Below are 14187 nucleotides of genomic sequence, written 5' to 3'. Positions count from 1 at the left end.
CAGTGTAAAGCTAAAGCTACTTGTGTGTATGTACCTGGAAATCATCAGTCTTATTTGTATGTCTAGGCACATAATAGGTCATCAGGAAAGAAATCGTTGAATGAAGAAGGAACAAAAATACTCTCTCTCTGGCAAAGCTAGATTTCTCTATTTTTTAAATAGATGAATAAATGAATAGATGCTTTTCTATATGTAGTTTAGTTCTCTTGCTATCGGGTCTATAAAAATAAATTCCTGTGCTCTCCTTTCAGAAAGTTGCATGCCAATCTGAAAACTTATCTATATTATATTACAGGCTGACCTCTGTGTCCCTAGATTGAATGAAGGGGACCAAGTTGTACTGATCAATGGTCGGGACATTGCAGAACACACTCATGATCAGGTTGTGCTGTTTATTAAAGCTAGTTGTGAGAGACATTCTGGGGAACTCATGCTTCTAGTTCGACCTAATGGTGAGTACTCTATGTAGTACTAGGTATTTATCATAATTTATTACTGTTCATTACTGAACACAGCAGCCAGATTTCTGACATAAAACATAAGTCACCTAAGTTTCCTGCTCAAAGCACAGTGGCTTTCGTTGACACGTGGAGCAGAATTCAAGTTCTTTGACCCCACCCCTTGCTCCCACTCAGCCTTGCTTACTTTCCTCTATTCTACACTAGCTTTCTTGCAGTTCCTCAGATGTTCCAATCTAATCTACTTATTAGGGTTTTTATCCTTGCTGTTCCCTCTGCTAACATACTCTTTTTGATTTTGCTTTGACTTATACCTATATTTCATTCAGGTTTCTGCTCAGATACTATCTTTAGAAGGGCTTTCTCCCCTGACTACCATAGCTAAAATGACTTCTCATTTCCCCTAAATTGTAGTGGTTGTAGTACTAGTACTCAATAAATACTAGTTGAATGAATGAGTAAACTTGAACTCTGTTCCACTTTTAGAAAATGCCATAACAAGCTATAAAGTGTTTTTTAAATACTGCCTTTGTTTTCAGTATATGATGTCTGCTGGCCTAATCATGTCATCTCCCGATCTGGACAGCTGACTTGTTAAGTCATAGTCATGGAATTCCAGGTTTGGAGAAACCTTGAACACCATAAGCTCTAGCTCTTTGGTTAATTGCATGAATTTCCTCCACAACAACCTCAAGAATCTATATTCTACCAATATAGATAGAGTACTTTCTGGCTCCTGAAACAGGTCATTCCATCTTTGGATAGCTCAAACTATAAATTGAACTAAAAGTCCATCTTTCTTCAGTCCTTCTCCTAATTCTATCACTTTGTGCTATGCATTATAACTTTAACCCCCCTTCCTTCAGTTTTTTGACAATAGCTAATTTTACCAGAAACCCTCCTCCCTTTCTCCAGTTTAACAGTCCTAGGGTCTTCAGCCAGTATTCATATGGCATTGTTTAGAGTTCCCTCAACACTTTATCAGTCTGCTCTAAGAAAAAAGTTTTATATGTCTAATATCCCAGAATTAGACGTATTCTTCTGGTTTTGTTCTGTACAATTTACTATTAATCATTATTTTAGCCACAGAATAATTATTGTTAATGCCATATTACCACTTGTTGAATATGTACCATAGGAAAGTAAAATATCATTCGAATTCTACTTGTCACCACCACACCCAACCCTGCAAAATTTTGCAAGGACTTTTCTTTTTTATAAACAAAAAATAAAAAATCCTCTTTTTACCTCTTGTTCACAAATAGGCATTTTCACTTTATCTTCTCCACTTTGTGTTCTTTTCCATTCATGGTCTAGAATTGGCTTTCTAGGAAGATTAAAAGGACTTCAACAGAACATTCTATTTTGACTTTTCAAGGAACTTGTTCATTTAGACCTGATACTTAGGTGAGTCATTAGGTGTTTTCTGTCACATACAGCTACTCAAATTTTAAACCAGGCATAACATTTTTTTTTTCTTTATTTATTGTATTCTGTTTTCTCTTGATAATAGATCCTAAAGAACTCAATAATATTAGCTAATAGTTATTAAAAGCTTTCTGTGTACCTAGGCTCTTTTGTATATTTTTACTTAATCCTCATAGACATCCAATGAGATAGATGAATTATCCCCATTCTAGAGTTGAAGATACTTTGACACCAAGACATTCAGTTACCTGCTCACAGATTCATGATGGTACAGAGCCAGAATATGAACAAAAATCCGTATGATGGCAAAGACCCAGCCTTTTTACAATCCCAGATCTCATCCTTTTGCTTTAAAGTAGGAGAGGAACCCACTAGGGTCTACTTCTTGCAAAATTTCTTTCTAAATTGTTTCATAGTCAAAATACGGAGCAGAACCTGCATCTACTTTCAGTGTGGGTCTATCTTTTCCATTCTTAAAGTATCACATAATTAAAATTTAAACTATGTTTGCCAAGAATATATTTTTGTTTCTCTGATCTTTTCCCCTTTAATTCTTATTTCTTCTTAGGCAAAATGTTGTCATACCTTTTTGTCCTTTCATTCTTCATTTCAGAAATTTATTTTTCTAAAAAAAAAGTATAGGTATTCAAGGAGGAACCAGATCTCTTAGGCAAGGGTAAAAGAGGCCCCTACCTTGGCTCCATATTTTAGAAGGCCCTGCTTTGGCTCTCTTTCTTCTCCCATTGCAGTCATAATTTTATAGGACCAAAAGGACATGCCAAGCTATGACCTCCCTTCCCTTTCTATGCCACTTTTTTCAAACCTCAGTTCTGGGTCCAGGTAGTCCTGAGCCTCTCTAGATCTTTGTGGGTATTTTCCACACATCCGTTCTCTCAATGTTGGTTCACATGGTATGTGTATTCTAGCCCAGCAGGTGGCTAAGAGGCTACAGTTTGTGGAGGGAGAGGTATACATATATCTTGCATGTGGGCTGGGATCTTCACATGTGTGTTTATAAGCCCTTATGTTAAAAAATGGGACCGAGAGTGGGTAACGGTGGAATATAGGCCTAGGATCTGGGGTCTAAACCTCCTCACATTACCATGACCATGAATTCTGGCCTAGAATTCTCATTTGAATTCTGGCCTCCCAGGTTGTTTTGTAGATACATCACCGAAAGAGGATGAAGCATATTTTGTTTAGCACTGTGTTCAAGTTTTTTGTAACTTAAACATATGGTGTATAGGTCTCTATTTGTACTCTTGCCCTAGGTCCCCTAGAAATTAAGAGAGGGTGTATTCACAGGTGCTTCTCAGCAGCTCTTCTCTTTCTTATTGTCTCTTCAAGTTATAGACATTTTCAGCAATGTAGCCAAGAACCCTTCTTCCCTCCAAAGGTACAGCAAAGCCCCTCAACTCCACAACTGCTTTCTGTCCCCCGCACAGTGATGCCAGACTCAGGTCTGTTGTAATTCTTCATAAATGAATTGTTTTTTGAACAAAACATACAGTGTATCTGGTAAATTCCTATCATGTGAATTCATTAAGATTTCCACGTGTTTGGGGATTGGTTTGATTTTTCTTCTTTGTTTTTTTTTTTTTTTTTTAGCTGTATATGATGTAGTGGAAGAAAAGCTAGAAAATGAGCCAGATTTCCAGTATATTCCTGAGAAAGCCCCACTAGATAGTGTGCATCAGGATGACCATTCCCTGCGGGAGTCAATGATCCAGCTAGCTGAGGGGCTTATCACTGGAACAGTCCTGACACAGTTTGATGTAAGTAATATCATTATATATTAAAAGCATTTTGCTGATATTTTCTAACTAGTTTCATAGTTTTTTAAGTGCCTAATCTATGCATTATAATTTCTAAACTAAAATGATATTCTGAGAAATGTTTGACATAAAGAGTTCTAAAATGCCAAATTTTGAAAATTGCTCCCAAAATACTAGCTATGGTTATATAAATAGAATATCTTTTAAAAAGAGGGATAAGGAAATTTTATACATATGTCATCAAACTGAATTTTTTTCTGTAGTTAAATAGCTGTTTTTTTGAAAAGTGGCAGATGAGGATAGGCTATTACAGACTTTAAAATCCTGAGCTAAAGGAAAATATTATTTTTGAAGTTTATACCTTGTCATATTTCATCTCTGTTTATTTTTTGTCAGTGCAATCTTGAAAACTGGGAAAAACAAAACCTTCAGACAGATCATTATAGCCAACGAACTAGAATGCTGCTTCAGTGCTTGTAATACGCATTTGACCCATGGCCACCCAGTGGATTTGGAAATGTTTTATTCAGACTGCATGAACCTAATTTGTTTAAAATTGTAAACCCGAATTTTTTTTTTTTTTTTTTTTTTTTTTGAGAAGTGGCCTCTCACTATGTAGCCTAGGCTGATCTCAAATTCCTATGTCCAAACAGTCCTCCAGCCTCAGCCTCTCAAGTAACTGGAATTACAGGCATGCACAGCCATGCTAGGCTCCCTGGATAGTTTTCAATGTGTTTTTAGAAATGACCATCATTAATAATTGTTGCTCTGACATACATGTTATAGGTAAATGTTTAATTATAAAACATTTAGTATATGTCTGTTAGTTTTTGTTCAAAAGTTCTTAGTTCATATACTGTAAACACCTCCAAACTAAATGAAAGTTAAATGTTTTCTGCAGATTTGCTACTCACAACTTCAGGTGCTCCTGCTGTAAGCAGAATTGGTTTCACTAGTTTTACCGCTTTTCAAAATATGACACATACTTTATGTTAGAAATTGAAGAATTCAGCTTTGCAAATCTGGTTCAGTACTCTACTAGCCTATGATATATCCTTGTATAGATGACCTGTTCAAAGGGAAAAAAATCTGTTTCCTGTTAGTTTAGAAACAAGTCCGGAAAACAAAACAGAAATTGTTTATGGCTTTTGTTGGAATTGTCCCCTTTTTTTTTTTTTTAGCAACTTTATCGGAAAAAACCTGGAATGACAATGTCTTGTGCCAAATTACCTCAGAATATTTCCAAAAATAGATACAGAGATATTTCGCCTTGTAAGTATCTTATTGTCTCTGTTAAATTTAATCTTTTAAACATAACTTTACTAAAACATTATTTCTTTTAAATTTTTTAGATGATGCCACACGGGTCATTTTAAAAGGTAATGAAGACTACATCAATGCGAACTATATAAATGTAAGTTTATTTTTATTATGCCTTTGCCATTTGTAAAAATAGGAGCCACTATGAACTTTGAGATTATTTTCTTTATGTTAAAATCCTAACCTGGGTAGAATATTAAAACTTTCAGATATGAAAAATATTATTGAAGTAATATTAAATAAAATATTTTGGCACTTTATTAATATACAGGTAGAGCAGTGGAATGGAATAGTCCAGTTCATAAATAGGCTTAGATAAATACTAGAATTTTGTTTATGGTAGAGATGGTCTTTTAAATCATTGGAGATAAAACAGACTGTCCAATGAATGGGTGGTTGGGTCAACTGTCCAGAACAGGAGCCCCCAACCCCTGGGCCATGGACCAGTAATCATACATGGCCTATCAGGAACCAGGCCGCATGGCAGGAGGTGAGTGGTGGGCAGACATTACCACCTGAACTCCATCTGCTGTCAGATCAGTGGTGACATTAGATTCTCATAGGAGTGCGACCTTCGTGAACTGCCCATGTGAGGGATCTAGATTGCATGCTCATTATGAAAATCTAATGCCTGATGATCTATGCTGGAATAGTTTCATCCTGTAACCATCCCCACCTCCCAACCCCACTCCATGGAAAAATTGTCTTCCAAGAAACTGGTCCCTGGTGCCAAAAAAGTTGGGGACCACTGGTCTAGAATATGTCATTGTAAAGAGGCATTTTTCTTTCTTACCTGGAAAAAAAAATACTATTTTTTTCTTAACTCTGTAATTAGAAAATTTCAAATGTACAAAATTAGAGGAGACAGTAAAATCAAACTTCATGTATACATCACTCAGTTTCAGCACTTGTCAACTCATGACACACTTTGTTTCACCTTTACCAGGTTCTTTTGAAGTAGATCTTTGTATCATATCTTTCATCTATAAATACTTCACCTCCACTCGATGTCAACATATATTTCAAATACATCAAAATGTAATTTTAAAAGTGGAATTATGAAAATACTTGAAGGAAATATGTGAAAATTGTTTAAAGTCTCAGGGGGAGGTTTTTTAAGCTTAGATACATGTCTAAGCTTAAAGAGATGAATTTGACAAGGTAAAATTTGTTATTTTTGGTATGCTGAAAAACTACTAAAATCAAACGACAAATGGAATTTTTTAAATACTAGAAAAGGCTTATTTAAAATATACAAAGAGCTTCATAAATGAATAAGAAAAGTAAGCCTGGGAAACATATTGAGACTCCATTTCTCGAATAAAAATAAAAATATAAAAATTAGCAGTCATGGTGGTGCATGCCTGTTGTTCCAGCTACTCAGGAGACTGAGGTGGGAGAATTGCTTGAGCCTGAGAGGTTGAGGCTGCAGTGAGCCATGATCATATGACTGTCACTGGGTGACAGAACAAGACCCTGTCTAAAAAAAAAAAGTTCAATGAAAATAATGGATGAAGGACATGCAAAGACAATTCATAGAAAAGGAAATTATGCAAATGACATTTTTAATAGTCATTTTTAAATCTATACAAAAGTAGAGAGAATAGTATAAAAGAGTCCCCCCATACCTCTTACCCAGTTTCAAGAGCTATCAACTCGTGGCCAATCTTGTTTCAGCTAAGTACTAGCCTCCAAATTATTTTTAAACCTAAATATATCACTGTATATGTAAATTGGGTTAATTTTCACCATTCGATGTTGTCATACTCTAGAAAGTCTTTGTACGTGCTAAATTAGGGAGTATTTAATCATTGCTTCTAGGGAAAATACAGGGTTAGGTTCCCCCAGGCCTAAAGTCACAACATTTTCATTAGCCAATAAATACATAATGTTGTTTCTGTTTAAAAACACTTTATTTAATATATATTGCTGATCCATTAACCTTTAACTCATAGTCAACAGCACTATAACTCATGCCTCAAGGAAGCTTATCTAACACATATTTCCTCCATGAGGTATATCTCATCCTTCTTGAACTTAGAAACGCTAGTCAGCACTTTAAAACTATACTTGGGGGCCATTTTTAAACAGCAAAATTACTAGTTAAAAAAAAAAAAACCAAAAGGTGAAAAGTATGGCACTACATAGAATGCAAAAAGGTCACTTGTTTACAGTATGAGAGGTAAAACAAGATGTCAGAGTTGGTTTGTTTGATCTCACTTGGAAATGTGCATGTCTTCAGATCACTCAAATTTTTCACTGCTGTATGTCTACTACATGACCAAGAAATCCCTGCAATTGTTTTAAAGGTTATGAATATATTTTAGCAAGTAGTCAAATTTGCAAATTGAGAATCCTTGATGGAGGATTAGCTACTTAAGAATATACCTCTGATAAGGCCTTTTTTTGTGGTAGCAAAACCACAATACTGTTTTAACACTTGGAAAAATAGTATCAGAGTTAAATGAAAAATACATGCGATTTACAAAAAACAAAAGTGCAAATGAAAACTTCAAGGAATTACTATTTCACCTATGAGATTGAAAGAACAAAAATTTGATAATACTACATGTAGGTCCACATCCTTTATGTGAAACCTTAGGTTAAATATGGGGCCAGGCGCAGTAGTGCATGCCTATAATCCCAACACTGAAGAGAGGCATAGGCTGGAGGGATAGCTTCAACCCAGGGGTTTGAGACCTGCGTAGGCAACAGAGGAAGACCTCCTTCTTCACATAAAGGGACAGTGAGTGGGAGGGTATAGAAAAATATGCTTTTGGATTTCGAATTTTTGGAATTTTGAAAGTGTGTTTAGTACATATACCATATACTATAATAAGTAACATCGCTGGCTGGCTATGGGACAAGTGCCCTGTAATCAATATATCTGAATAGTTAACAGCAAACTATAGATATTCTCCCTAAGTAAGACTAATAAAGAGTACAAATAGTCTTAGGTCAGTTCAGGTCAGATTTTGCTGTCAAGTGAGGGCAGGTTGGGGCAAGATTACAAAAATAAAAAACATGAGGGCCTTAAATCTGTATGAAATATTATGTTGTATATTTATACAGTAGAGCCATTTAAAAGAATGAAATTTTATTTGCTAATCAAACATGATCTTGAAGATGAAGTAAAAAAGAGAAATAAGAAGCAGAACAACATTATATATAGTATGCTACCATTTTTAAAAAACAGTTTTACAGAAAAGTGGAAAGTTAGTTTTGCATATACGTTTGTGTGTTGTATATAGAATATCTCTGATAAAGTTATATGACAAACTGAGAGAAAGATTACCTTCCTGGGTGTAAACTAGAAGCTGAAATGGGAGAAGAGACTTTCTTTTTTTTTTTTTGAGACAGAGTCTCGCTCTGTCGCCCAGGCTGGAGTGCAGTGGCCGGATCTCAGCTCACTGCAAGCTCCACCTCCCGGGTTTACGCCATTCTCCTGCCTCAGCCTCCCCGATAGCTGGGACTACAGGCGCCCGCCACCTCGCCCGGCTAATTTTTTGTATTTTTTTAGTAGAGACGGGGTTTCACCGTGTTAGCCAGGATGGTCTCGATCTCCTGACCTGACGATCTGCCCGTCTTGGCCTCCCAAAGTGCTGGGATTACAGGCTTGAGCCACTGCGCCTGGCCAGAAGAGACTTTCTTTATTCACTCTTTGTTATTCTTTGAATTGTCATGTGCATATATCACGTTTTTTAAAAAAATTTAATCTCAAAATGTAGTAGGATAATGACTGATGACTCAGCTTTCCCAAATACTATCTTACCTCTTTGTGAAAATTATGAATTTTAAATATTATTCTGATATCCTCTAAAGTTATTTTATATGTAAAAATTCAAGCTAAAACCAATGGCAGAATTTTTGTTCCTCACAAATTTTACCCATACACTATTTACAGATAGGTATTTTTTATTTCTTTACTACGTCTCTGCCTCTGAAACAGAATTCTGGGTTAAGCTGCTTTTAAAAATCATAATAGGCCGGGTGTGGCTCACACTTGTAATCTCAGCACTTTGGGATGCCAAAGCAGGAGGATTGCTTGAGCCCAGGAAAATATTTGGAAAATATTTAAATTCTTATTTCCACTAATTAAAAGATAAATATCTATGACTGTTGAACATTGCCATGAACTTTCTTCTACAGATAAAATAAGAAATTGTTAATAAAGATTTGTTTTACTGACGGCAGTTCATTGAGATTAGTTGTATTCACTATAACAATTAGTGGATGATTTTCATATTCCTGATTACTGTAAAAAGTAATGCAAAACATTTTATTTTCATGCCCTTTTCTTTTTAGATGGAAATCCCTTCTTCCAGCATTATAAATCAGTACATTGCTTGTCAAGGGCCATTACCACACACTTGTACAGATTTTTGGCAGATGACTTGGGAACAAGGCTCCTCTATGGTTGTAATGTTGACCACACAAGTTGAACGTGGCAGAGTAAGTCATAGTTGAATCTTACACATTGTTTGGACTTTTTTCAAATTATACTGCACATATGTAGTCAAAATATTCATGTTTATTTAAGCCTTTGTAACCTTTAGTCTTCTTTTCTTGTGGTTTCTTGTTTTAAATCATCATGGTTAAGTGCATAAAACTGTGACTAACACATAAATAAATGTGACATAAGTGTTAGCCATTACTGTCATTGTTATTATTTAAAGGGATTAATGTACATCTGTTCAGGGGCTTGTATCTAATGTATATATGGAACTTTTTACAACTCAACAGTAAAATAAATAATGCAATATTTAAATAAAAAATGGGCAACAGATCTGAATAGCCAGTTCTCCAAAGAAGATATACAAATGGCTAAGAAGCACAAGAAAAGATGCTCAACATCATTATCAGGGAGATGCAGATCAAAACCTTAATGAGACTTTATAGCCAAGAGGATGGCTAAAATAAAAAGGACCTATAATAACAAGTTCTAGGGATGATATGGAAAAAACAGAACCCTCCTATGGTGGGTTTGTAAAATCATCCAGCCATTTTGGAAAACAGTCTTGTAGTTCCTCAAAAAGTTAAACGTCGAGTTGGTATAACTTAGTACTTCCGTTCCTAAATCCGAAAGAATTGAAAAAGTTTGTCCACACAAAAATTTGTACATGAGCATTCATAGCAGCATTATTTATAATGGCCAAAATGTAGAAACAACTCAAATATACAAATAAAATGTGGTGTAGTCTTATCGTTGGATATTATTTGGCAATAAAAAGGAACGAAGTAGTGATACATACTACAACATGGGTAAACCTGGAAAACACTTAGCATAGTGAAAGAGGTCAAAAAGACCACATATTGTATGATTGCATTTATATGAAATGTCTAGGATAGGCAACTCTGTAGGGACGTGAAGTAGATTAGTGGTGGTCTAGATCTGGGGTAAGGATGGGGGAACAGATGAGGAAGAATGAACAGTGACTACTAATTGGTGTAGGGTTTATTTTGGGTGTAATGGGAATGTTCTAAAAGTGATTGTGGTGATGGTTGCACAGTTCTGTGAATATACTAAAAACTATTGTATACGTTAAACAAGTGAGTGGTATGGTACATGAATTACTTGTCATTACAGCTGTTTTAAAAAATCTTGGCTGGGCGCAGTGGCTCAAGCCTGTAATCCCAGCACTTTGGGAGGCCGAGACGGGCGGATCACGAGGTCAGGAGATCGAGAGCATCCTGGCTCACCCAGTGAAACCCCATCTTTACTAAAAAAATACAAAAAAAAACTAGCTGGGCGAGGTGGCGGGCGCCTGTAGTCCCAGCTACTGGGGAGGCTGAGACAGGAGAATGGCGTAAACCCGGGAGGTGGAGCTTGCAGTGAGCTGAGATCCGCCACTGCACTCCAGCCTGGGCTACAGAGCGAGACTCTGTCTCAAAAAAAAAAAAAAAAATCTTAAGATTCAGTGAGGATTTTTGCTGTCTCAAAATATAGCCAGAGTACTTACTATTACAAAGGAAAAAAGGTGACAAAGAAAAAATGTCGGCTGGGCGCAGTGGCTCACACCTGTAATCCCAGCACTTTGGGAGGCCAAGGTGGGTGGATCACCTGAGGGCAGGAGTTCAACACCAGCCTGACCAATGTGGTGAAACCCCATCTCTACTAAAAATACAAAATTAGCCAGGCTTGATGGCACATGCCTGTAATCCCAGCTACTTGGGAGGCTGAGGCAGGAGAATCGCTTGAACCCAAGAGGCAGAGGTTACAGTGAGCCAAGATCCTGCCATTGCACTCTAGCCTGGGCAACAAGAGCAAAACTCCATCTCTTAAAAAAAAAAAAAAAAAAAAAAAACTGGTCAGCAAATCTAGATGAAATTTATTAAATTATTATTGTAACTTTTCTGTGAGTTTGAAATTTATTAAAAATTAAAACATTTTTAAAAATAGAACTTGAATCCGTATGTATATAATTTTTTTTATTTTTTATTTATTTATATCAATATCAGGTTAAATGTCACCAATATTGGCCAGAACCCACAGGCAGTTCATCTTATGGATGCTACCAAGTTACCTGCCACTCTGAAGAAGGAAACACTGCCTATATCTTCAGGAAGATGACACTGTTTAACCAAGAGGTAAGAAGGCCAAATGTCTGTTCATTAGAACTGTTGTGTTCAAGGTAAAGACTGAAAGCTGAAAATGTTTTTAGTTTGAGTATTGGTTACTTGGAAATACTATAAAAATTATTGAATTATTTATCTGCTTTAATGGGGTACTTTGGAATTTTATTAAGAGTATTCTATTCTATTACATAATTAATGTTTTTCTTTAGTTTCTATGACTCGATATGAATGATCAGTGAAAAAGTAGTCTAGTAAATAATACTTACTACAGTTACTACTTTGCCTATTCAGAATAGCTATTTAGGTATGTTTCATTATAAAAAAACTTTTACTCCAAGTAGTGTCAGTACAGTATTTGGGTGTGTCTGTGGAAATGGAAAAAACAATAGAAAGCTATTAAATTATTTTCCTTTTTTAAAAGAGTAGAGGAGAGCAACTTCACAGTCCGCTATGTATTAAGAAGGAAAAGGTTGTAACCAGGACCTTCTGACAGCAGATGGGGTGTAGATTTATAATTGCCAGCTCTTAATTCTGCCTGAGTCAGTCCCCTTGGCTTCAATTGAAACTGATTAATAAATGATGGCTCAGTATCCCAATTGGAAGATGTATCAGGAGAGCATCATGCTGCCAGTTCTGTAAGGCTGCTAGAGACAGTGCACCCTACTTTCTCTGCCTGCAGCTAGATATCCCCCTGCCAACCACCTTTGGTTTTGAAAGGGACCAAAAAAAGGAAATAACTGCTAGAGAAGAGCAAATAGCCCAAGCTATGAGTGCCCAGGACTATCCTATCAATGGTCAAGCCTTTGGAAATGAGAATTCCCCTCCAACCCCAAGAGCATGATTAAAGGAAACCAGAGAGATAGAGCCTTACTTACTAAAAGGGAAGAAGCCAGAAGTTGTGCTAATTTATAGAAAAGGAATCTGGCCTTGAATGAAGCTAAAATTACAAGAATTTAAAAATTTCAATATTTTATGGGCTAGAGTCCATCAGAATGAATTTAGGGTTTGGGACATATACTGTGTAGCTCATGGTCTAGTGTAACAGGTCAAGCCAATACAACATTTCTTCGTTTTCTCAAATAGGTACTGAAAGATAGGCTATGTATGTTTATATAAAATAATGTCTATCTTTAGCATAGTCTCTATTATACTCCACCTGTAGATTATCCGTGACAGTTTTATGTACCATAGTGGCTTTTCTTTACACACCCTGAGTACATTAGAACTAAGACATGAGTTAGTTTCTAAAGTTTGAGCCAAACGTTATTGGGAAAATAAGTTTGCTCCCATAGATAAATACATACATGAATGGATTAATGATAGCAGATATTACCTCAAGTCTTGAATACCTTTTACTTTTCAGGAAGCTCTCTTTAGTGTAAATGGCAATAACCATAGTTATAATCATAGTCTTGAATGACCGTAGCAACGGTTTATTGAGTATGTGCTGCCAAGTAGCTGATTGGGTGATTTACAGGTCCTCTCATGGAGTCTTTTTAGCATAAGACTGATGCTTTAAAGTATAGATGTTATTTCATTTTTCAGTTGAAGGAAATTATTTTCTGAAACATCGAATGCCATAACTGGCAGAGTCAAGATTTGAACCAAGATGTATCTAAACCTAATACTCTTACTGTCTCCATTATAGTAACCTTGGCTCTCCAAAAAGAATTAATCTCACTGATTTGACTTTGTGTTTTTATTAACTCCAATTTTTAATATACATTTATCTTGAGATTTTATTCTTCTGATTTCCATAATTTCATCTGTATTGTATGAGGATTAGTTCAGCTTTGTTCACAAAAAATGTTTTTTACTTTACCATTTTTGCTCGCCCAAGAATTCATTAGTTTTCTTTAAGCATTTCTCTGGTTCTTAATTTGTTTCTACCTATGTACTTGATTATCATTTTAAAAATACTTTACACATATAAAAATTGAGTTATAAAAAGAGTAGTAATGTAATTAGCCATTACTTAAATGGATACAACTATTTCTATAAAATAGTTTCTTTCCCTTTTGTTGAAATTTTGCATTCTAATGAGTTTATACATAACTTTTGGTGGAGAAGAGGAGTGGTTGGTTTTGCTTTCCTTCTAAAATTCCAATGACATGAATATATTTTAAAGATAATGTCATAGTACCAACAGGTTCATATTCCTGCTGTGCAATAACAGACCAATACACTGAGACAGCAGGGATGCAGCAGATAAAGAGTTTAATGATCACCGGGTACCGAACAAGGAGATGGGAAGAGACCCTCAAATCATCTCCCCGAGGAGATGAGATCTGGGATGGGGTTTTGAAGGGGATGGTGGAGAGCAAGGGGCTGGGAAATTAAGGTCGTTGATTGGTTGGGATAAGGTGGATGAAATCATCAGGAGGTGGAAACTGCATTCTTTGGTGAGTTAGCTTATCTCAGGGTCCTTTAGACCGACTGAGTCAGTAGTTTCATTGGTCTGCAGGACCCAAAAGAACGTCTCAAAGGGGCAATTTAACATTTCATAATGTCCCAAGTTGTTATCTGTAGAGCAGTTAAGGGGAACTATAATCTTGTAATGGGGTCTCTGGGATTGAGGCAGCAGGCACCACACAACTATGAGGAAGCGGGTCAGAGAACAGCTGAACTAA

At 36.0% G+C, this 14187-nt stretch overlaps 1 protein-coding gene across 2 annotated transcripts in view; it reads left to right on the top strand.

Moving 5' to 3' along the window:
- The window catches only part of LOC112617128 (tyrosine-protein phosphatase non-receptor type 4), a 223098-nt gene that overhangs the window by 197151 nt on the left and 11760 nt on the right, over positions 1-14187 (top strand). For both annotated transcript variants that reach the window (XM_025373857.1, XM_025373856.1), the window contains 6 exons: positions 296-452; positions 3495-3661; positions 4843-4933; positions 5014-5075; positions 9287-9433; positions 11441-11569. In XM_025373857.1, coding sequence (XP_025229642.1) covers positions 296-452; positions 3495-3661; positions 4843-4933; positions 5014-5075; positions 9287-9433; positions 11441-11569 — 753 coding nt within the window. The remainder of the gene's footprint in view (positions 1-295; positions 453-3494; positions 3662-4842; positions 4934-5013; positions 5076-9286; positions 9434-11440; positions 11570-14187) is intronic.

Source organism: Theropithecus gelada, unplaced genomic scaffold, assembly GCF_003255815.1.
Source record: "Theropithecus gelada isolate Dixy unplaced genomic scaffold, Tgel_1.0 HiC_scaffold_15883, whole genome shotgun sequence".
NCBI classification, from domain to species: domain Eukaryota; kingdom Metazoa; phylum Chordata; class Mammalia; order Primates; family Cercopithecidae; genus Theropithecus; species Theropithecus gelada.
Note: the sequence above shows the minus strand (reverse complement) of the source record. Positions and strands in the feature narration are given on the sequence as shown.